Source organism: Coenobita brevimanus, chromosome 101, assembly GCF_032717465.1.
Source record: "Coenobita brevimanus isolate Jiangsu-jjx chromosome 101, ASM3271746v2, whole genome shotgun sequence".
NCBI classification, from domain to species: Eukaryota; Metazoa; Arthropoda; class Malacostraca; order Decapoda; family Coenobitidae; genus Coenobita; species Coenobita brevimanus.
The window spans coordinates 60,196,841-60,220,704 of record NC_137054.1 but is presented as its reverse complement, the minus strand read 5'-3'; the positions used below and the strand labels follow the sequence as shown (position 1 = coordinate 60,220,704).

Below are 23,864 nucleotides of genomic sequence, written 5' to 3'. Positions count from 1 at the left end.
GCTGAGAATGGCCGGATTAGATGCATGTTTCTGCCACCTAATACGACTGCTCTCATCCAAGCAATGGACCAAGGAGTGATCGTGGCAACAAAGCACCTATACCGAAGGAAGTTCCTGGACGAGGTGATGGTTGTTCTCGAGGACGAGGACGAGCACAGGGAGGGACGGGACACGCGAGGCCAGCGGACTTTGGAAAACCTTCGCCGCTACAACATCAAGTCTGCCATTTACAACTGGGCCAGTGCATGGAAGGAAGTCCCTGTCAAGACTCTAGAAAATGGTTGGTCTCGTCTGCTTCTCGGAATGGACATGGAGTACGATTTTCTAGGTTTTGATGTGGATGACTTACATGCACGGCTACGTACGCATGGTGACGATGTTGATGTGGACGATGTGCGTGAGTGGTTGGATGACAACGAGGGCGATCCTGGGTATCAGACATTGTCTGATATCGAGATCGCATCTTCAGTTGCAGGTGTCAGTACCCAGCTTGAAGATTCCGACGAGGACGGCGATGATGATGCGGACTCCTCTCAGCATGACACTACTCCAGCCATCCCCAAGCTGAGCGCACTCCAGGAACACCTAGAGTTCGTTCTCAACTACCTGGAACACCCGGACTGCGACAGGGAGATGGGGCCCTTGGGACTTGTGGAGGAAGTGCGTGCTTTCAGGCAGCGCATCATTAATCGTCAGAATCGTCGGTCCTAGTGTCAATCAACCATTGACAGTTTTTTCAGGCCCGTGACCCCTGCTGTGCCCAGCCCTGGCTCCACTCTGTTGCCTCCCGAAGACAGGCCCTCATGCTCCGAGCCACAGCCCAGCACATCAGCCACGGTGGAGTCACCGCTTGACGTGAGTTTGCGTCTGTCTTCAGAGTCGTCTGCAGTGGGTATGCCATCACCACAACCCAGCGACGCACCCCTAGGTCACCTGCCAGTGATACTCTCGGACTCTGACAGTGATTAAACAGCAAGAACTTCTCCACTAGACCACACGGGAATTTACAGTGTTGTGCAGTGAAAAAAAACAGTGTGTTGTGTTAAAGATTTACAGTTGTGAGTGAGAATATAATTTTGAAACAACATTTAATGTAAATAGACTTGTTTGTTTTTGCTTTAGAAAATGGTTAGAAGAGTGGGAAAAGTTAAAGTGCAGAGTGCAACACTTAGTAAGTTACAATGGAGCATAAGTTAGACAAGAGCGAGCACTGTGAAGAGAACGGACTTCTGAGTGCGATTGACTAAGTTCAGTGCAAGACTTCATGAACAGTGTATTGCAAGTGTTTCGGGAAATCCTTCTTACTGTCAGAGTCCGAGAGGAGGCGGTTATTCATCAAGATGGCCATGGACTTGTAAGTAGGCAGAATGTTTCATATTGTACTTTTTTCCATACTGTACTTGCCTCAAACACCTCATTTCACTCTTTAATGTCCTTTATTGGTGTGAATAGGGCGTTAAGAGCTATGCACGTGCAGTAGGAAGGTGTTCTTCTGAGTTAGGCTAGGTTAGGGTCCATAAGTACCAGTCCTGGAGCCAGGCACTTGTAAGTACCCAGAAAGTTGAATATTGTATGAACCTACCTCAAAACCCTCATTTTATGCTTCTTTTGCATTTATTTCAGTTTTTTATGTGCCTTATTGGTGTGATTTGGGTCTTAAATAGGCCAGAGGGAGTTGTATAGGTGTTTCTCTGAGTTAGGGTCCATATGTACAAGTCCATAAGCTGGGGCCCAATATCCGGACAGGACTGCTATCTGGACCTGCCTATGGCTCTATTACATCGGATATTGGAGGGATTACTGTATATATATATATATATATATATATATATATATATATATATATACTGTATATGTATAGACAATATGGTTTTCGCCACGAAAGATCCACCATTGACATACTCAATCTCCTACCTCATACCATCCATCAATCTACATGGAGAAACTCATGCAGAAGCTCTTGATATTTCTAAAGCTTTTGACAGAGTATGGCACGATTCCCTGCTGTCTGAACCCCCTTGCAATGGACTAAAGTCTTTTGTTCCTTTGATTTTGTCATATCTTAGTGAGAGGAAAATAGGAGTAAAAGTAGATGATGTATATTCCAATTTCCACTCAATTAACACCGGCGTGCTGCAGGGATCAGTTCTGCGCCCACCCTATTCCTGGTTCATATTAGTGATCTCTTATCTGTCACCCACAATCCAACCCACTCATACGAAGTGACCCAACACTACATAGTTCATTCACACTCGGACACCCATTTACAAAGTCTAATATCTCTACCTCAACTCAGTACAGCCATCTCCATAAATCAAGACCTATCTATGATCAGTGAATGGGGACAAAACAACCTTGTCTCTTTTTTCATTCATTCATTGCCAGATGCCATGTATCCCAAATGGGGTGGCCAAGGGCTTAGAGTTAATTGTTTAACAGGGAGGGGCACTAATCCTCCACCAACCCCACTTGACACGTAGGGAGAACGTTATGCCAACAGCATCTGGTGTTCCCAGGCGGTCACCCATCCAAGTACTAACCAGACCCAACGTTGCTTATAAAACTAAATATATACAATTTACTAATAGACAGATATTGCCAGATTCGTACATTACCTTCAGTGCTACTAATATTCCGATCTCCAAAAGTATTGAAATTCTTGAAGTCTCACTTAACAATGCCCTCAGCTGGACCTCTCATGTCAGATCACTTGCAAAAACCGCCTCAAAGAAACTTGGATTATTGTACAGAGTCAGTAACTTCTTCACAGATGAGCAGTTAGCTATAATTTATAAGAGTTATGTGCGCTCTCAGCTTGAATTTTGCTCACCCTTGTGGAATGGATGTGGAGAGGTTGCATTAAAACAACTAGACAATATTCAGAACAAACCTGTTAGAATTATTAACAACCCTGCCATTACAAATAAAGTATCTTCCCTGCAAGTAAGAAGTAATATTGCCTCCCTTGCATTATTTTACAGATTTTTTTTGGCAAATGCTCAGACAAAGTTGCGTCCATGGTGCCACCTCTCCATGCCTTCCCTTGTGGTACACGGGCATCTGGTAGTGCTCATGGCTGGAATGTCACTCAGCCATATTGCAGAACTTCTGCCTATCAGAATTCTTTCATTCCCCGAACTGGATCTCTCTGGAACTCGCTTCCCCAGAGTTGTTTCCCTCAAAACTTCAACTCACAGCTGTTCAAGTCTAACTGTTACAGAATATGAACAGAGGGCACCAGTAATCTGGTGTATGGATTATTTTTTTAATTCATTTGTTTTTTCTTCCTCCGTTCTGTTAATTAAAATATATAAATATTATATATATATATATATATATATATATATATATATATATATATACATACATACATACATACACAGTCAGCTCTCACCTGACGTGTGATCTGAGTGCGCGAAGCTCTCATAACACGAAAGGCAATTTTTGAGGCCAGGAAATGGTTAAAACACGAAAATGACAGATATATCCATCCATCCATCATCCAATTGCCCCATGAGGAGCGTAGGAGTCCGAGGCTAAGCAGTTGGTCCTGACATTTAAGATGAGAGTGACCAGCCTCACTCATCCCTGAGTGGCATTACATGAGCAATCAACCCCAACCATCTCTTGGATATAAACCTTCACCGGCTCAATCCGATTGGAGTGCAATAATTACTCACTAAACCACCAGGCGCCAATATTTGGTTATATGGTTACCACCCAGCATAGTAAATGGTTTCCTGGTGTACAGGAAACCAATTGGCTTGTCACTCACTGTAGAGTCACCCACAGGCAGAAGAAAGAGGAAAGAATGAAGGAAAGAAAGACAGAAGAGGAAGTGTAAAGTTACCCGTAGGCAGAAGGACAAGGAAAGAATGAAGTAAAGGAAGACAGAAGAAGAAGATGGAAGGAAAGAAGGATGGAGGAGAGGAAAGGGCAGACACCCAACAGCAGCACTACATCGAATGAGTGGATGGTGAGCGCCCCCACCTACCACAAAAATGACAGATATAACGCGGGTTAAAACATCTGCCCATTTTTTTCGAAAACTGTACTACCCTGCAACGATAGGGATTATGCAGTTCAAAGCCACAAATTATGGTTTAAACAGTAATTACACAAACGAATTGGTCATAACGCAGTGGGAACAGACATAAAGCAGGCAGCGATTGTCATAGCGTGGGTTGCAACAGCCAATGACGTATAGCTGTCACATGTCTGTGCAGGGTGTCGTCACAGTCCACTGAGCATTCCTGCCCCACTTGAGCATACCTTCTTCCTGCGCTCTGGCCCCACACGTGCTGTGGGTTATCTTTGCTCTTTTTTTTTGGCCACCTGACCCAGATGAACCATGTCGCTGCACCGTGACCCAGTGAGACATCAACAGAGTCTAACCTAGGAGCAGAAGCCTGATGTTATCAAGTGGAAGGAGAGAGGAGAACATAACTGTGCCATCGCCAAAGTGTATCAAGTCAACGAGTCAACTAGCTGTACGATCCTGGGGAAGAAAGACGCCATTATGAAGACCATGCGGGCCTATGGGGGATCTCCAATGGACCAGAGGATTCGAATGTCTAACCAGCACTTGTTATGATGGAGTGGTTCCTGGTCATGTACTTGAACCAAAAGGAGGGAAAAGGAGTTCCAATCAACTCCATCAACATAAGGAGGACAGCCACCACCTGTATGCTGTAGCTTGCCATAAACTGTCCTAACCCCGATGCAGATTTATGGTGTCGAGTGGTTGGTTTGCCAAATGTTGGAAAAGAAAGGATTTGAAAAGACTACAGGTGACAGGAGAACAAGCATCAGCAGATACCAGAGCAGCAGACATTTGTGGATGTCCTAAACCGAATCATCAGTGATGGACGTTACACTGCTGAGCAAATTTATAACATAGATGAGACAGGTCTCCGATACAAGAGGATGCCAAGGACTATGTATATCTTGAAAGAACACAGGCAATGCAGGGGTAGGAAAGTTGATAAGGTAAGCATCGCTCTACTTTTGTCTTGCAATATTGCAGGCTATAAGATGAGGCCATTAACTGTAAGTAAAGTGAAAAAAACCTAGGTGCTTTAAGCAGTTAAAACACATGAATGAGTCTGGGGTGTATTGGGAAAAATCAGAGACAGGGTGGATGACTACAGATATGCTGAATAGGTGGTACAAGAAATATATTATTCCTGTTGCATGGAGGAGGTGTGAGGAATTGGGCATACCATTTAAAATCCTGTTGGTGCTTGATAATGCACCAGGGAACCCAGCCTACTTGGAGGGTTTGCATAAAAGTGTTAAGGTAGTGCTTTTGCCAGCTAACAGAACTTCCCTCCTGCAACCCCCCGACCAGGAAGTGATAACTTCTTTGAAGTACCATAATGAGATGATCTTGTTTGAGTATCTGAGAGAGGCCACAGACAACTGTGAGGTGGAACATCTCCTCCAGGAGGAAGTGCTTGATGATGATGAGGATTTGGAGGCATCTGATGAGGAGGTTTTGGATGACCCAGCAGATCCCCAGCCAGCTCCCTCCCATTTGCTTAAGCCTGACCCAGCTGAATCACTGCCCTGTTCTTCTTATGTGCCTCAGCCTGACCCTTCACAGCATCACCTTTTAACTGTGGCTGCTTTTTGGAAAAAGTACAATATGAGAAATGTCATCATGAACATTCCTAAGGCATGGGATTGGGTGACTGTGGCAGAGATAAATCACACCTGGCACAAGCTGGCACCTGCATTGTGTGCTGCTAGAGATGGTGAGATGCAGTCACTACAGGCTGTGCGGTAGGAAGCGGTATGAGCATGCATATCTGTGCCATGCTGTGAGGTGGTGCAAGAGGAGAATTTGGTCGAGGTTGTGGAGGACAATATGACGCCCGAGGACGCTATGCAATGCAATGAAGAGTTCGACAGAGGACACCAGGAGGCAGAGGAGCAGGGGGATCAGACTGAAGCATGAACCATGGCACCAGTTATGACCATGGGTTGCATAAAAAACATCTTGGCCGGTGCAGAGGCACTCAAGGAAGCCATCATGGTTTATGAAATGGATGAGGTTCGGAAGGCTGATATGCTGGGCACTGTGTTGCATGCAAAGCAACCGTATGAAGACATAAGGCAAGAGAAAATATGACAATGTTCCCAGACTCTATTCACCCAATACTTTCATTCTTGACAGATGCCAGAGCAGCAAGGGCCAGAGGAAAATGGTATGTCTGTGGGTTCCCTTGACTTTGAGGGGTTTGTGCAGGAGGCAGAAGAGTTGCAGCAGAGGACTGTAGATGTACAGGATTTATCTTCCTCAGATGAGGACTCCATGGAGCCAGTGCAGCAAGAGGACAGTGCTAGGGACCAATAGGAGTCCTGCCCTGCCTCAGAACCCCACAACCTCTTCAATTCAAGGTGAGGAATCCTCCAGTGTTTTTATGTAATAAAGTCATTATTAGGTTAAAAAAAAAAAAAAATCATGGGAAAAATCCTGGAAAACTGCCCCAAAAGGTGAAGTTGGGGCTTGCTTGGGTACCATGAAACCCTTTAACATGTAAACATATGGCCTGATAACACGAAAATCTCATAAAGCAGGGCCTTCCAGGGACAACAATGGTGCATTATGTGAGAGCTCGCTGTAAATGAATTCATAATACACAGCAACATCATGCAACAGTTTGCAATGTCAGTAAACTGCAGAAATTACTTGAAATTCACGGATGCAGCCTCAAAAGTGATGTTTTTCCGATGCTTTATGTAATACGTGCCACATGTCAGCCATGCAGTATAATTTGTGTGATTTGTATGATAGTGTAATTAATAAGAAATTCATTCATTCATTGCCAGACACCATGTATCCCAAACGGGGTGGCCAAGGGCTTAGAGTTAATTGTTTTACAGGGAGGGGCACTAATCCTCCACCAACCCCACTTGACACATAGAGAGAACGTTATGCCAACAGCATCTGGTGTTCCCAGGCGGTCACCCAAACAAGTACTAACCAGACCCAACGTTGCTTAACTTCGCTGATCGGACGGGAAGCGGTGTACTCAATGTGGTATGGCCGTTAACTCTCATAATTACTGTACCTAACTTTTTACGTCAACACATGGACTCTTCACATACCGAAACAGGTGAATTATCTACGACCATGTCTGTCAGTTCATAACAAAGAGCGGTCAGAAAGCCCTTTCCACATTCACTGCATTATGTGCAAAAAAATGAATTTTACTGCTCCCTCACCATTAACATTTTTAGTTTTTCATCACTCCCCAACAAAGAAACTATCTATATTGTAAACTTACCCGACTCATTTTATCTAATTGTTTGAATGTTATCTTCATTCACATTAAGCTCCCACACCACACACCACTTCGTCAAACAATTTTACTTTTTCCTTGGAAATAAATGTTTTTCTCTTGTTCTTAACAACTTCAAGATGTGTAAGCATTAATAAAATTAGTTTGGAACAAAGTACCCAGACTTCTTATATGAAATGAGGAACGAGGAACTAACAAGGAAATAAACACAGTGGAATCTCCTAAATCGCGGCTTTACGGTACTGAGCACACACCGCGATTTGAGAATCCTGCGTGTTAGAAATAACTAACCTTTTGGTGAAAATTACTCATGGATCTGTCATCTCAGAAAAGTTGCCCCCCTTACCCCCAAACCTACATCAAACTGGTCACCAGCAAACACTAACAACCTGGAAAAGAAATTGGTAAAGCATATTTCATGTGAATGAACAATATTGCAGGATTCTTACCTGGCTCTGACTGACGACATTGCCTGAATGGACAGGGGAGGAGGGGGGGGATTCTGAAGCTTGAGGCAGACTACGGTCTCTCAGCACGATGTGAGTGTGCTGCTGCCTCATGCTGCTGCCCCTGTACTGCTGCCTCCTTATCAACCTCCCTCAGGAACCTCTCAAAGTCCAATGTGGAGACAATGAAAGAAGTGTCGTCATCATCATCTGCTGCCTCCATGTCATCGTAAGAGTTGTCGATTAATTGAAATTACAGTACTGTAATCCCCTATTTATTCGACGTAATACAGCCAAAGGCATGTCAGGAAATTGGATCCTCCGGATAATGGACTTCTCCCCTGGCCCCCTTTCATTCATAACCTAACTAAGAAAGCCATTGTAAAAGGCTACTACAGTACATCACACAACACTGGTTCCTATTGTTTTACACTACTCTGTCTGGTCAAGCAGACCTATTAACCACAGCCAAGCAATTACCATGGCCAACCATCAACCACAGACAAGCAATTGCCACTCCAGGGCCATACCCTACAGTGACATGAAAAACATGAAAAAAACAGCTATACAAGAAAAATGCAGAGGGAACACAAAACATAATGGTAAAATGGAATAAAATCATGTGAAAATATAACAAAATCATGGTACATTACAGTAAGTTAGAATAAAATCAAGATGAACACTAACAATTCCTCGCAGGGTGTCATGCAGAATAACCTGCAAGCTCCTTGACTGTTGCACTGCAGCTGGCAAAGCTGTTGTACTGCACAGTATATCCCATGTGATCTAGTGGTGTACCCTGATGAGCTTAGTTGCAGTCAGAGTCAAGAAGGTACTCCAACAGTTGGCCAAGGGGAATGACTGTGGGACATGGTGATGGACTGCCCACTTCAGATGACTCAGAAGACAGCCAGAAACTCACATCCAGGGGAGACACAATGGCTGACAACGTGCTGGTTATGGTTCCTTCACTGAAGACATTGTTTGATGCTGTGATGGTAGCAAAGAGAGGTCGACAGGGCGAGGGATCAAAGGCCTGAAAAAGGAGACGATCTTGGACTGGCGATAGCAGCGACAATTCATGTGTTGGATGACACACTGCCACACAGAATGCAGCTCCTCCACAAGGCGAAGAGGCATCATCTCTCTGTCACAATCCAGGTGCTCAACATTCTCAAGCACCTGCTCGAGGTTTGCCCAGAATGTGCTCAGGCAGAGGATGGCCAGTATGTGCACTTCCATAACAACAATATGAGAGGAGCTGCTCACTACGCGGTCGAAGCGCGGGAACTGGGAACTATTGAGGAGGTCTCTAGCAGATGCTGGGTGAATTACCAAGCCAGAAAGTGTAGCCCCACCCAAGCAGGCGAAAATGTTTGCATGGCCATAATTTCCACCTGGACACAGGCATTTTACCTGGATAAAAAGGAAAAATGTATGTATAATGGTTTAATACAGCCATATCACAGTATCCGGGGTTATGGATCGTACGGATAATAGACATCCGAATAAATGGAGGATTACTGCAACTCTTCACCAAACAGGAGTGGCCTTTCCATATTTTCTATTGAAATGAGTCTATCACAGGTTACTAGTCCCCTACTAGTGAAACTGGTCAGGGACTATAGGATTGTGCAGTTCTGTCACTACGTCTGGAAGTTCGTGTCAGCTCTGTAACTTCCACATGCATGGACAGATGATGTAAGTTCACACAAGTGCTCCCCATACTATGGTGGAGTGTCACATACAACAACCAGCCATCTACTCCCAAGGTCAAGGACACACTCAGGGCTAAACGCACCCACTTCCCATTCTGTCTCTCCCAAGCAGTTGAGTGATATCCTATTATTGAATATTTAACCTCTAGACGCTGGACTGTTTATAGCATGGTCGTCCTCTCAGTCCGGATATAATTCCGAAAACAGTCTGTTTTGAAACCTTAATACAGGCATACTCCAGTTTAACAACGCATTTGGTTAAATAAAAACCCATTGCTAGGCAGGCTATTGTATCTCGGGGAAGTTTTAACATGTAAAGTGTTCTGTGTAAGAGGAGGGCTTACTCTCAAATTTTTTTCATAAAAAAAGGAAAAGGGCCAAAGCTCTTCCCAGGAAAAGCTGAACAAAAGACAGTCAAATCAAGATTTGGTAATTTCAAGACACCTGGACACATTACGTTTACACGACTGGAGGTCACAAGCTAAAGGAAATGCAGGCTGATGAAGCCAGTCCCCCTCCCTGTCACACTTAAAACAGTACTGTACTCTTCCCTTTATGGGGTAGTTCTCTAATGCATCCAGAGGGATCAACGGTGGACCTTTGTGCTAAGTACTAAAGTAGTGCATCAGACCTGTTACCCTTACACACTTTCTTTAATGCCCAGCAGTTTTGCGAGCTCAGGTGCTCCACCCAGAAGTAGCCCACATGGGTTTACTTATGAGGGGCGATTATGGGTTCACTGCTCATATATTACAACTCAAGGCCAAGTGATTGGTCATTCTCACTTTAAATGTCTAGACTGAGTAGCCTAGCCCCAGATACTACATTTGTGATGAGCCATGATTGTACTAATGGGAAACAGTTCCAAAGTTGATCAATCACATACAGTACATCCACATCACTCCAAAACACAGCCCTTGAAATATTATCAATGTCCAAGAGGTTGTATAATCTCTCGTGTTCTGGAAGCAGAGCACCACATATGTGTCGGCATAAGATTGCATGCTACAAGCAGGAGTGCTTAGGCCACTTCTGGTCAGAGACAGTCTCAGCTCCAGCACTGTCTGTCACGTGCAGCTTCCTCAAGAGTTTACAAAACTTTTTAAAGCAGTTTCAGCAATACCTATCAAACACATGTAGTTTTAACACTCCTTCCTCATTTTTGGCTGTGCTGAGATGACCATCCTGTGCCATCAAACCTGACTGACAGTAAGTTGTGGTCTGGTGCTTTCCTTCACTGCCTTCACCACCTTTTAATGTTTTTTTTTTTTTTTTTTCCCCTACATAAAAATATAATCATTGCTAAATATGCCTTGTAAAAACAATAATACATTATCAACTTTTACAACTGTATTGGAGGTACATTCCATTTTTATAATAATAAGTTAGAAATGTTAATAATGGTCTGAATGGTTGTGGTGAGGGAAATGGTTGGTCTGTAGTTTGTATAATTTGTGGCATGCTGCTCGAAATGTCTCGCATGAAGCAATGTTGGAGAATGCAAAAAATCTGTGATAATTTAATCCAAAAGTGATGCAATATTTAGTTTTCTCTTTGGCTGCTGCACAATGGTTATAACATAATGAAACTGTTACAGCAGTGGTCTCTTTCTGTGTTCCATCACTGTAGCAACAGCCACAATATAACATTCCTAAGTGCTGACAAGCATAATACATAGCTATTTATGAATGCATACATGATGCAAAGAGCAGCACACACATCCAATGTACTGTAAGGCCTTAATATGTATTAAATTCATACAATTAAAAGTATATTATATAAGAAGTAAAAGTTATGCAGAAAGAGCAAAGCAGGCAATGTCATTCACACTTGCCCTTGGTGATCATGGCATCTATGAAACTAGACAGATATTGTGTTTTAAAAAATGCGATCTGATTCCAATTTTCATTAGACATACACTAGTTTTAGGTTTGTATCAAAGTGCCACTGTTAGGTATTTACACTAGTTTCCGTCGTAATTCATATGTTCATTCATCCTTCAAAGTGGAAAATATCTGATGCAAGTCAGCAGTGTATTAAATGGCTGATTAATGTTAAAGCTTGCACATATCCGTTTCTTTCATGTACAGTACATGCATATTTCACTACTTCCCTGCACTAACTATAATAAGCGGTAAATTGCAGCCAAACTTCTCTCCGACAGTGCCATTCACGCAATATATTAATTCAACCCAAAGTGATACCAATTAATACTAAAATCTTCTTGTCAGTTCCACGCTATAGTACATAAAGTACCATTAGCACAATTTTATGACCTAAGGGTTAGCATAACAGCAGTCCAGTCAAACCATCTGTGTCATTACGGTGTACATTACTGTATACTGTACTAGTGAAATTATCATCCTAACACAATTAAAGCAAGGCTCTATGAGCAAGCTGTTTGGGAACATAAAAAGACTGGAAGTGCAGTCCCAGGTATAATCTCTCCCTCCCCCCCTTTTTTTAGTTAATTTCATTTTTTTTTGGTGAAGGAGGTAAAAGGCTGCTTGCACACATATGTTGGGTAGTGGGGTTGCCACATCTCTTAGTCATATATTATGACATGGGGAATACAGTGATCCTTCGGTTATCACGCACTTGGTTATAGCAGATTTCGTTATCACAACAAGATGAAAAATCTGCAGTCCTGCTGTTATAGAGCCTTTTTCGGCTAAAAATAAACATCATAATCAAGCACCTGACCTGGTTTCTGCCAACAATGATGGTGCACAATCAGTGGGTTCTGATGGCTCTAGGTTTCAAAGAAGAGGTCCTACTCGAGGAGTCAATCCCAGGTGGCAGAGACCATTATCTCACAACCCCTTGCCTCAGAACCCATTTCTACGGTAAGTTTTCTACCTTATTGTGCCCTTTTCATCACTTTCTTTAAACCTAACCATGCCTGTGTGTGTTTCTGATACTTACCATAACAGTGTGTATGTGTGTATTTAGTGGGCATAACTTGTTGTAACATGGAAAATCGGGGTTTATGGGTGGGATGGCGGTACCAACTAGGGTAAATCTCAGTGCTTTTGTTGTCGTGCAATTTTATCACGCACTAGGCTCAGTGCCAATTATGCACGATAACCAAGAGATCACTGTATATGAATAGTATCCTTTCTCCCCTGTCACCAACATGACATTAAATAGCACTATTAAGTCTTAAGATGCCAGTGTAAGCACCTAGTTCCTGACATGCTTCCAAATACTAGTCTCTTTATATGCAACTCTGAAATGTTAGCAAAAAATTTAGTCTACTTTCTTGCCTGAAGTTGAACTACCGTACTACATTGTTATTATGAACTGCAACACAGCAATACAAATTATACTTTTCAAAATATGTGTATACAGACACAGATGATTATAAAGGTAAGTATCAAGTTTAGTGTTGCTGTAACAATATAACAAAATATTCAGATGCTTGTAGCAACAACACATTTATTTAATGTGCCGCAAATAATGAAGACTGCAGCAGCACTAGACTTGCCAGATACTGCTGCTGTCATACTCTCTGTATGATAACCAATGAGGGTAATTGCGCCTGGCAGGAGGTCACACGGTAAGAGCAGCAGGAGCAGGCTGAGGCAAGCAAGACCTATGTCTGACTTGGTCTGTGCAATGTGCAAGGCCAAGATGGGACACAAACCACTTTGCTCTTGAGGTCACTCACCAATAAACTAGCACCAAGATTATTAATATTCTTGGAATATAGTATGATATGCTAATGGACCACATCCTTCTCTCCACTTACAGCTTTTGACATAATAAATGTATTAGTGATGCACAGCTCACTGTCTAAGCTAAACATATTAATGACATTTATAACTGAGGTAAGATCAATAAATGTGTAGCTTAAAATTTACAAAAAGATAAGTGGCTTCCAATGTATCTTCCACTTTATAAATTACAGTATACAAAATATGTTGAAGTGCAAGGAATAGACTGAGTAAAAGTGAAGTATGGTGGGGACTAGTGATGAGCATGGCAGTGCTTCCATCTTGCCTGAAAGTGGCCAGGACCGGTGTTACCTGGGGTGGTGGTGTGGTGCTGGTAAGGCTCTTGCCCCCCGAATCTTGCCCTGCTCCCCGTGCTGGCTGTGAGGGAACAGGGGAGCTTAACCACGCACCTCACTCACTCCAAACACCTGCCAGGGAGCTCCAAACACATGCATAATTTCACCATCACACATGTCTCAGTACTCACTGTTTGACATCTGGTCTTGCATCTCAACCAATAACACTCACTACTGTCTGTCAGCAACATACTAGCAAGTACAGTACACTTGCCTTTTAATGTGACATAAATAATACACTACTTGTTTCAATGTGATCTACACACACACACACACACACACACACACACACACACACACACACACACACACACACACACACACACACACACACGCACGCATGCATGCACACACACACACACACACACACACACACACACACACTGCCATTTAATCATTATGTACTTGTTTCATCTGCACAGCAACATATATATTTCTCTTATGACCAGTAACACATCTGCACTTGCTGATGAATATCTCATATACATGACTCAGGGTGATATATGTCTCACTTCCTGATTTTTTTTTTCATCTACTTAAGCCCCAGTATACTGGATATACATTTCAATTACTGTGCAACATACAGTAGACCCTCCAAATGTGCAGGCTCCATCTGCACAAAATACTAATGCAAGGTCAAAAAAAAGGCAGTACCAAGGACTTATCATGCTCAGAAAAAGCATTCCAATTGCACAGTGGTGGTCAGGAGAGAGGTCTCTGATGGCTGAAACCATTTGTGCAGTTAGTTTTATCCACTTTTTTACTCCTTTAACCTCTTCAATGTCAGTAGATTATGTCTGCTTTATCTTTATACAGTACCTCACCATATGTCCTTGGATGGTATTTTATGGTCTACTTGGAGTAACTGAGGATTTTTAGTTTGCAAATTGCGGTCTATCACACTGAATTTTGTCCACAGTTTTATTCACTTAAACTTCTTCAACCCCTCCGTGGCTGACTGTGGGAAATTTATCGGGACTCACACGCCGAGCAGGGGGCCGATTCAGGTTTAGAAAATCTTTCTTTTTTTTCTCCCCCCTTGCCAAATTGAAAAGTCAGACGCACCTGGCAATGTTATTTCAAGCTTCCTAGACCCATCCTGTGTTGTACAATGAAGTGCAGAAAGTGCACAAATTTACGCAGATGATATCGGTCACACCTAAGTACTGCTAAGACAAAACATCGCATTTTTTTCTTTTTAATGAAAAAACAATGACAGTGGTAGTGAAATGACTACATATGTGGATTTCAAAGTTCATCATACACTGCATAACATGTGAGGTTTCAATTTAAAAAAATATATATTCTTAATTTATTTAACATTTTTTGGTGTTCATTGCATTTATGGTAGTACTGACTTATTTTTGCAGTTTGGGTGGTGGAGTTTGTGTGAAAAGGGAGATGAGAAATTACTGTTTTAGACCTAAATGAGATATGGGCCATCCCTTAAGTGTACAGGCTGAACAGTGAGGGTTGAAATTCAAGATGACCTGAGATTCGCACAGATGATTAGCAGGAAAGGAATGGAGGCCTTTCCACCCATCAAAACATCACATGAACATGGCAAACATTGCTGTAATGCTAGTGCAAAAAAAAAAAGAAAGAAAGAAAAAAAAAAAAAAACGTAGCTGATCCAAACCAGGGCAACAAGCTTGACCAAATAGGTAAAGATACCACAATAAAAATGTACTGTATTTTTCTCTTATTTTCTTGTCTTTTTTGTTCATGGCTGTAATTATTTAAACAGGGTAGTTGTGTGTTTGTTCCAATGAAGGAGAAAGATGATATTTTCTGTCTGGGCTGAGATAATGGGTTGGGCTGTGTGTGTTTTGGCGGCCACGAATGAAAATTGGATGTCCACTCATCACAGCAGCAGGCACTCAACTAACAGATGGAGTGTGTGGGAGTGTAGCGTAGGTCAGCCTCAAGATGTCTGAGACATCTGTTCACTTCCCAAAAATTTTTGCAGTTTTCTACAAGTCACACTGCATCGATGCCAGCAGTCACGCTACGGTAAAATGTTGTTCGACAGCAGCTGCACGGAGGGGTTAAATGTTGTTACAGTATTTTATATCTGCTTTACCTTTATGCAGCAGGCTATGCCCCTGTGAACCATATCTGTAGTCTAGTTGAGTTCATACAGGGTCTACAGTATAGCTGATAACTTGTGGTCAGGCTACAGGGTTGGTTAACAAATTAGATTTTTATTATGGGATATGGACCTTCACATGCACAGGATCATGATATGCAATACCCTAGCTTAACACTTTACCTGCAGATCCAGAAAGTCTACTGTAAGTGTATATATTGTCTATGCACTCATCAACTTAATCCCTTCAGTGTGGAAACTTACTCTATACACTGTTACAGCTTATGGAAGGTTATTTTATTTAGCTTATGACATACCCCTTGGGCTGAAAGGGATAAGTCAGTGTAACATATCTGTCTCAGTACAAGTGCAACACACCTGCTTCAGCCAGTCAGTTTCATTCATACACACACTCCAGCCATACTTATATTAAAAATACTTTTCAACTGAGGTCTTGCATACACAAATATGCGTATCACTGTAACACATCTGTCTCAAGCACACATAAATATATCTTGTTGCTTACTCAATTCAATGCAAATGCATATCAGTCTGCATATCTGTCACTTAAAAGAGGAACTGTCTAAGTCATACTGTATCTTCCTGCCACTGAAATTAAAATTTCTTGCTCCATCACAGCTTTCTTATTTGAAATTTAGCAGCAAATCAGTAAATTTCTTGCTTTTAAAATTAGGTGGCAAATTTCATAATCACAGCTTGCTCTTAAATAGGAATAAATATTTTTTGTAGAAGCACTATTACTGATATACAGGAACAACTGAAGATTTTCTGTGGTCTAAATTTTGCAGAATGCCCTTTCCTACCAGATTCATTCTTCTAGCAGCTTCACTACCTCACTGCTATGAACTGCATCAGTCATAATAAATAGGTAAATACCATACCTGAAGTAGTGGGCAGTCAGTATCATGTGAGACAAAGATAAATTATGGGTATACGTAAACTGATCTGAGTTGTAATCTACCATTTTTTACATAGCTAAATTAACTTCCAAACTTTTTTGCTGCCATTTGTAAAAAAAAAAAATAAAAATAAAAATAAAAAAATAAAAAATAATAATATAATTCAGCTTCCTTGTAACCGGTGAGTTATTCACAGTCCATCTAAACACTACATTCAATACAACAAAATTACAAAAAAAGTAAAAAATATTATTTGCCAGTAAATTCTGCTCAATAAACACATATTTTAAGATTTTGATATCCATACAGTGTATTGGAACCATCAAATTTCAGTTTTCCCCAGACTTCAGGCCTCCTCCACATTATTACTAGCATTTTTTCACTACATATTAGGGTGTATATATATATATATATATATATATATATATATATATACTTAGCAGGACATTTCTAAAGTGTAATAATGGTGGTTTGGAATTTATGAATGTGATGTCATTTCATATGATTACAGTACTTTTAATCATCCAAAGTTACCCTTCCTACCACTATGCTCCCTCACAAAAGCTTGAAAGTGGGGTAACTTTCATCCCATAAACTTTATACTGTATTTTACTCTTCATAATAGCTTCTTGATCTGGGATTGCTGTATTTGCTTCTTCCCCTGTCAGAGTACTGTATATAAAAAATCAGACTAATGCACTCTTTATATATGATTCACCTAAGCATATTTATAACTGTGACTGATCCATAATGCCAATAAATTATATGTGGCAACAGCACTGCAGTTTGTAGCTCCACATCAATGAACTAACTTCGCACATTACTGCACATGTACACACATAAACAATAACAACAGCTGCCTAGGCCACTACAGTGAATTGCCTGCTGCTCAGACCAACGCTGTCACACTCATTTCAAAACTAAAACACAGCAAAAAATGAAACCTGAAAATGAAGGAGGGCGGGGATCTACTGTGCACATAAACATAGAACAAAGAATATGTTATACAAACATCTATGCTTCCAAAAATAAGAGTGTATGGGTGATAGTTGACAGAATGGTGTTGGTAGCTGGATGGATTAAAATCAGTATGTAATGATAAATATACAGTACACTAATATCAATCCCTCAACAAGCTTGACATTTGCACGGCTGTTTGTGACTTACTTTGTTGTACTTATACTGTCCCACCCTGATGTGATCCTTTCTCAGCATTCCTGTGTCATTGAATTCCTGGACATTGATGACATCATATTCAGCGTTGATTCGATCGCCATTCTCATCAAAGGCAACTTTACCCGTCAGCCCATTCTTCAGGACTTGCTCAAGTATGTACCTATAACATAAAACCAGGCCAGTAAGAATATATAGTGGGGAAATTTCAGTCATAAATTCAAAAGTATTTCAAAGATCCTCTCTAATTTCCTCTTGATAGGTATCTAAGTAAGTAATGTACACACACACACACACACAATATATATATATATATATATATATATATATATATATATCACTCCACCCCTCACCCGCCACTCAGCTGTTTTGCAGAAAATAAAATAAATGATGTGTGTATGAAATGCAGGCATATTATTTATTTATTTTTCTTCCAACAAAGTAAACTTTCATTCTTATTAACATTTATATTCAGCCATTAGTGTTTTATAATGTTCGCCTTTTTCAAGTCTGTTGCATATGTCCAGCTGCTGTTTCAAGGTAAGCACGATACGCTTACGTTTAGTTTGCACTTTAGGCATTTTGGAGTGTACAAATTACCGTCTATCAGTGGAACACAATAGCAAGAGAGCTTGTTTACTGTCTGGTGGCAAAAAGCAGACTGGTAATTTTTGGAGGGTGTGGAGGATGACTGAATTCAAGTAGGGGAAAGAGGGGGAGAGGAGGGGTGGTTAAGAGGATTTGCTAGAGATTTACATTAGCCGGAAATGCTTTCACCTCACTTTGTCTGACTTCACCCAGCCTCGCGTGACACGATCAAACGGCGGTTTGGCGGTCCATTCAAATTGGCGCACAGTTATACTGACATTTTTACCAGCCCTTGAATTTTCCCGTTGTTCTGAGTATTTCGTTTGTCTGGATACTGGATAGCTGGGATTGTACTATAATATATATATATATATATATATATATATATATATATGTATGTATGTATGTATGTGTGTGTATATATATATATATATATATATATATATATATATATATATATATGAAATATATATATATAAAAAATATATAGAGCCTCTGTGGTACAGTGGTAGAGTGTGTGTTTCGCATCCTGGTGAGAGTGGGTTTGCCTCCCGCCAGAGTTGTAAAAACTCTGGGAGGCGTTCACTAAGCCACTTGCTATTTTGGCAGACACAAGGGGTGCTGTGGTTGGACCAGTGTCACATACTAGTATGCTTGCACCCAATCGACTTAAGGCTGGCTGATTACACTTGGTTCACAGACTCCGCACACATCCAAAGCCACTACAGCATTACAATCACACTCACTAGCACTTCTCACCATACATACAATCTCTGCTAGACTGCCTATGCCACTAGGTAGAGATACATTGGCTGTATCGTCCCTGGTTCGGTAGGGATAGTCCGGTCCTGCAGTGGACCTCAACGACTGATGATGATGATGATGATATATAGATAGACAGATAAATAGATAGGTATATAGATAGATAGGTAGATAGATAGGTATATAGATAGGTATACAGATAAACAGATAGATAGATAGATATATAGATAGGTATACAGATAAACAGATAGATAGATAGGTAGATAGATAGGTATATAGATAGGTATACAGATAAACAGATAGATAGATATATATATATATATATATATATATATATATACACTACAAGTCCCATTATTCGGCATCTATGGGACCAGGATGATGCCGAGAAATTAGATTTGCCGAATAATCAAAAACCTACCCACTCAGTACCTTAAATATATTGGTGAACACTTATCACCACTTATGGTACGGTATTACAACTGTGTTTGGAAAGAGTACTGTATACTGTACAATACTGCAATCAATACAGTACTATACCTGAATCTGAAATATATATATATATATATATATATTAGTGAACAAATACAAGGGTAATGACACAGTAGGCCTACAAGTCAGATAACACTTCCTGGATGGCTGAAATGATACGGAATATTACCTACCAGCTCAGTACATCACTTGTATTGGTGAACTCATCACTACTTATATTATTACAAATATGTTTGGAGTGAGTACTGTATACAGTACTTTTTCCAAACAAAATAAAATAGTCGGAAAATTGCATAAAATAAAGGGATCTGAACTGGTAAGGTCTTTCTGATGAAAGTCATAAATTACATTTAGCACTCACTCTTTTGCTCGTTTTTTTTTTTTTTACATGTGAAAGGAGAGTACTGATGGAAACAGTAATGTATTCCATGAACCCCTTAATAACCTCCGACACTGAACAACCCTTTAAAGTACCGATGTCGAGTTAGTGAGCTATGGAAAAACTGTGAACAATTATGGGAATGGAACGAAGGTCACTGGTATGTTTACACGACTCTATGCTACAATTCCAAGCAGTCAGGGGTTCAGTTAATCTCAGATGTTTTCACCAATTTGGTAAATGCACCGTAACTTTATCAATTCTCCAGTCAATCATAGCAAATCATAGCATGGGTTTAGGGAGCTAAATAACACATTTCTAGGTGCGCCAGACGATTATCTTCACATCTTAAAAGAAAATGGAAGAAATTAAGAGTACGTAAATTTCTTCCATTCTTCTGAAATCAATTTATTTTTCTTAAAGATGGGAAGATAATCGTCTGGCTCACCTAGCAATGTGTTATTTAGCTTCCTAAACCCATGCTATGATTCGCTATGAGTCACGGAAAGATTGATAAAGTTACGGTGTATTTACCAAATGGGCGAAAACATCTGAGATTAACTGACCGCCTAACTGCTTGGAATCGTAGCGTAGTCATGTAAACATACCACTGACCTTCGTTCCCTCCCCATAATTGTTCAGTTTTCTTTATAGCTCACACTAACTTAACATCACTGACATCGGTACTGTAAAAGGTTGTTCAGTGCCGGAGGTTATTAAAGGATTAATGGGATATATTACTGTTTGCATCAATGCTCTCTCTTTCACGTTAAGCACAAAAACAAACAAAAGAATGAGCACTAAATGTACGTTTAACTTTCATCAGAGAGACCTTAGCAATTCATATTCCTCCAGTTTATTTTCAGGTATTTTTCTGACTTTAGGTTAGGTTAGGTTTGGTTAAATTATAAGGTACAGTTAAACTCGGTTAGGTTATGTTTGGTTAAACAGGACAGTCCCTTCCACCATTATGCTGAGGAATAAAAATACTGGAGCTGTCACAGCCATACAGCTAAAAACAACGGGGAAACTGATTTAACAAGCAACATTTATTTATGGGTAATGCATTACAGTGTCAGTGGTTCATGGGCTACTCAATTACCGGTAAATGTCATTATCAGGAAGGCGTCAAGAATGAAAGAATTTCAAGAATTAGCGTGGGGGCTTGGAACGTAACCCTCGCTAATTTGGTGGAGGTGGTTACTGTACTGTATGATACTGTGCAATATTGTAATCAATACAGTACTATACCTGAATCTGAATAAAAATATAGAAATTAGTGAACATACAGAAGTGTAATGAAACATTCGGCCTACAAGCCACAGCTAACACTTCCTAGACTGCCGAGATGATTCCGGACATCTGCCGAACAATCAATGATTTTCGTAAATGGGACTATTTCTCAAAACTGCCGAAATGTCGGATCTACCGAACAATCAGCTGCTGAATAATAGGACTTTTACTGTATATATATATATATATATATATATATATATATCATCCACTCACTCAATGTAGTGCTGCTCTCAGGTGTCTGCCCTTTCCTCTCTTCCATCCATCCTCTTCAGTCTTTCTTTCCTTCATTCCTTCCTCTTCCTTATGCCTATGGGTGACTTTACACTCTTACACTCCCTCTTCTGTTTTTCTTTCTTTCATTCTTTCCTCTTCCTTCTACCTATGGGTGACTCTACACTGAGTGACAAGCCAAATGGCAGGAAACCATTTACTAAGCTGAGTGGTAACCATATAACCAAATTATGGTGCCTGATGGTTTAGTGGGTAATTAAGGACTCCAATCGGATTGAGCCCGTGAGGGTTTATATCCAAGAGGTTTGTTGGTTTATTGCTCATGTAATGCCACTCAAGGATGAGTGAGGCTGGTCACTCTCATCTTAAATGTCAAGACCAACTTGCCTAGCTCCTGGCTCCTATGCTCCTCTTGGGGCAACATAAGATTGGATGATGAATGGATGGATACATATATATACACAATGGAATCTCAAATTTCGACGGTTTGGAATTCGATGATTCGAATTTCGATGCGTTTTGGAGTGGTCCGCCCACCTCACTTTTCGATGCAAAATCGCGTATTTCGATGCTCTCGGGGGCTTCATAAGCAGAAACAGTCAAAGATCATCACCTTCTTCAGGCCAATTACCAGGGTGTTGCAAGATATAACCATCCAAGAGGGTGAGGAGGAAGACGTTGACACTGCAGATTTGCAGATACTCGAGGATGATTTTCATTGTGAGGGATTAGGGTTGGATACCTCCACAGAGGGGGCTACTTCAACTAAGTAGTCCACCCCTGCCACACACCACCAACACCAGCCAACCAAGTGATAATATTCCACAACCCAAGGTTAGTACTGTACAGTGTCCTGTAACTCAATCAATCAATCATTTCCTGTGGCACCCTCGGGGATGCATAGGGCCTCGATGAACTCACACCACCACATCCTATCTTGTGCTAACTCCTCAAGATCTCCCCAACACTCATCTCCAGCTTCCCGTCTCATTGTCCTCACCCACGTCTCTTTTGGCCTTCCTCTACCTCTCCTACCAAGTGCCACCCACCCTGGTGTACCTCGTACTATTCCCTGTCTCCTATACACATGTCCTAGCCACTTCCATCGTGAGAATCTAACATATTCATCGACCGGCTGCACTCCCGTTATTTCTCTAATTCTACTATTTGGTATCCTTTCCCACCACTTAACTCCTAATATTCTTCTAAGTGCTTTGTTTTCAAACACCAAGAATTTATTTTCCATAGTCACTGTGCTGTACCAAGACTCGTGTCCATAAATTAAGATACTCCTAACCATTACCTTATAAAGTTTGATTTTTGTATGCACAGAAAAATTGTTATTATTCCAAATATTTTTAAGCATTCCCGTTGCCTGATTAGCCTTCTTTAACCTTTCCTCGAATTCAAAGTTCAAAGAACCATCCTTGGCTAAATAAGTACCTAAATATTTAAACCTATCAACTTGCTTTACAACCATACCTCCAATTACACATTCCTGTGCATTTTCCATATTCATATTGATTGTTTCAGTTTTTCCACAATTAATAACCAAACCCACCTTGCGACCTTCACTCACCAAACAGTCCAACACTCTCTGCATCTCATTTGGCCCATCACAAATCAAAACTATATCATCTGCATAATCTAAATCCAAAAGTTTCCTGTTCTCTCCCCAAAGTATACCTGCACCGGTTTCTGTTCCAACGCGTTTCATAATGTAATCAATGACCAATATAAATAGTAAAGGCGATAGAACACCACCTTGAATTACTCCGGACTTGACTTCAAACGAATCACTCAGACAACCATCAACCATCACTTTACAAAATGTGTCCTCAACCATCAACCATCACTTTACAAAATGTGTCCTCATGCATGTTCATAATGACCCTCACAAACTCCTCTGGTATTCCATAATGTCTCATGATCTTCCCCATAGTCTCTCTCGAAACACTATCAAAAGCCTTTTCAAAATCAACAAAACAAAGACTCAACGGTACTTTCATTTCATTAACTTGCTGCATCCTGTAACTACCGTAATAAAAACTGTGACAAGATACTGACAAACTGTAACAAATTTTGCCGTATTCTGCACTACAGTACAGTATGGCAGTACAATGCAGAATTACAGTTACTTAACCACAATTATAGTTCATAAAGTTTGCAGGAAGTGTGGGCCCTAGTCGTCATCCAACCACTCACGAACATTGTCCACATCAACATCATTGCCGTGCGTACGTAGCCGTGCATGGAAGTCATCCACGCCAAACCCAAGAAAATCGTACTCCACATACGTTCCGAGAAGCAGACGAGACCAACCATTTTCCAGGGTCTTCACAGGGACTTCCTTCTATGCACTAGCCCAGTTGTACAGTGCAGACTTGATGT

At 40.9% G+C, this 23,864-nt stretch overlaps 1 protein-coding gene and 1 non-coding gene across 2 annotated transcripts in view; both read right to left on the bottom strand.

Moving 5' to 3' along the window:
• LOC145415050 (glutamate [NMDA] receptor subunit 1-like) overlaps positions 1 to 23,864 on the bottom strand; it is a 529,989-nt gene that overhangs the window by 236,683 nt on the left and 269,442 nt on the right. The window contains exon 8 of the mRNA XM_080284465.1: positions 17,720 to 17,888. Coding sequence (XP_080140591.1) covers positions 17,720 to 17,888 — 169 coding nt within the window. The remainder of the gene's footprint in view (positions 1 to 17,719; positions 17,889 to 23,864) is intronic.
• Positions 6,941 to 7,059, bottom strand: LOC145415288 (5S ribosomal RNA). The gene has a single exon (XR_013900065.1). It is a non-coding gene; the product is annotated as a 5S ribosomal RNA (ribosomal RNA).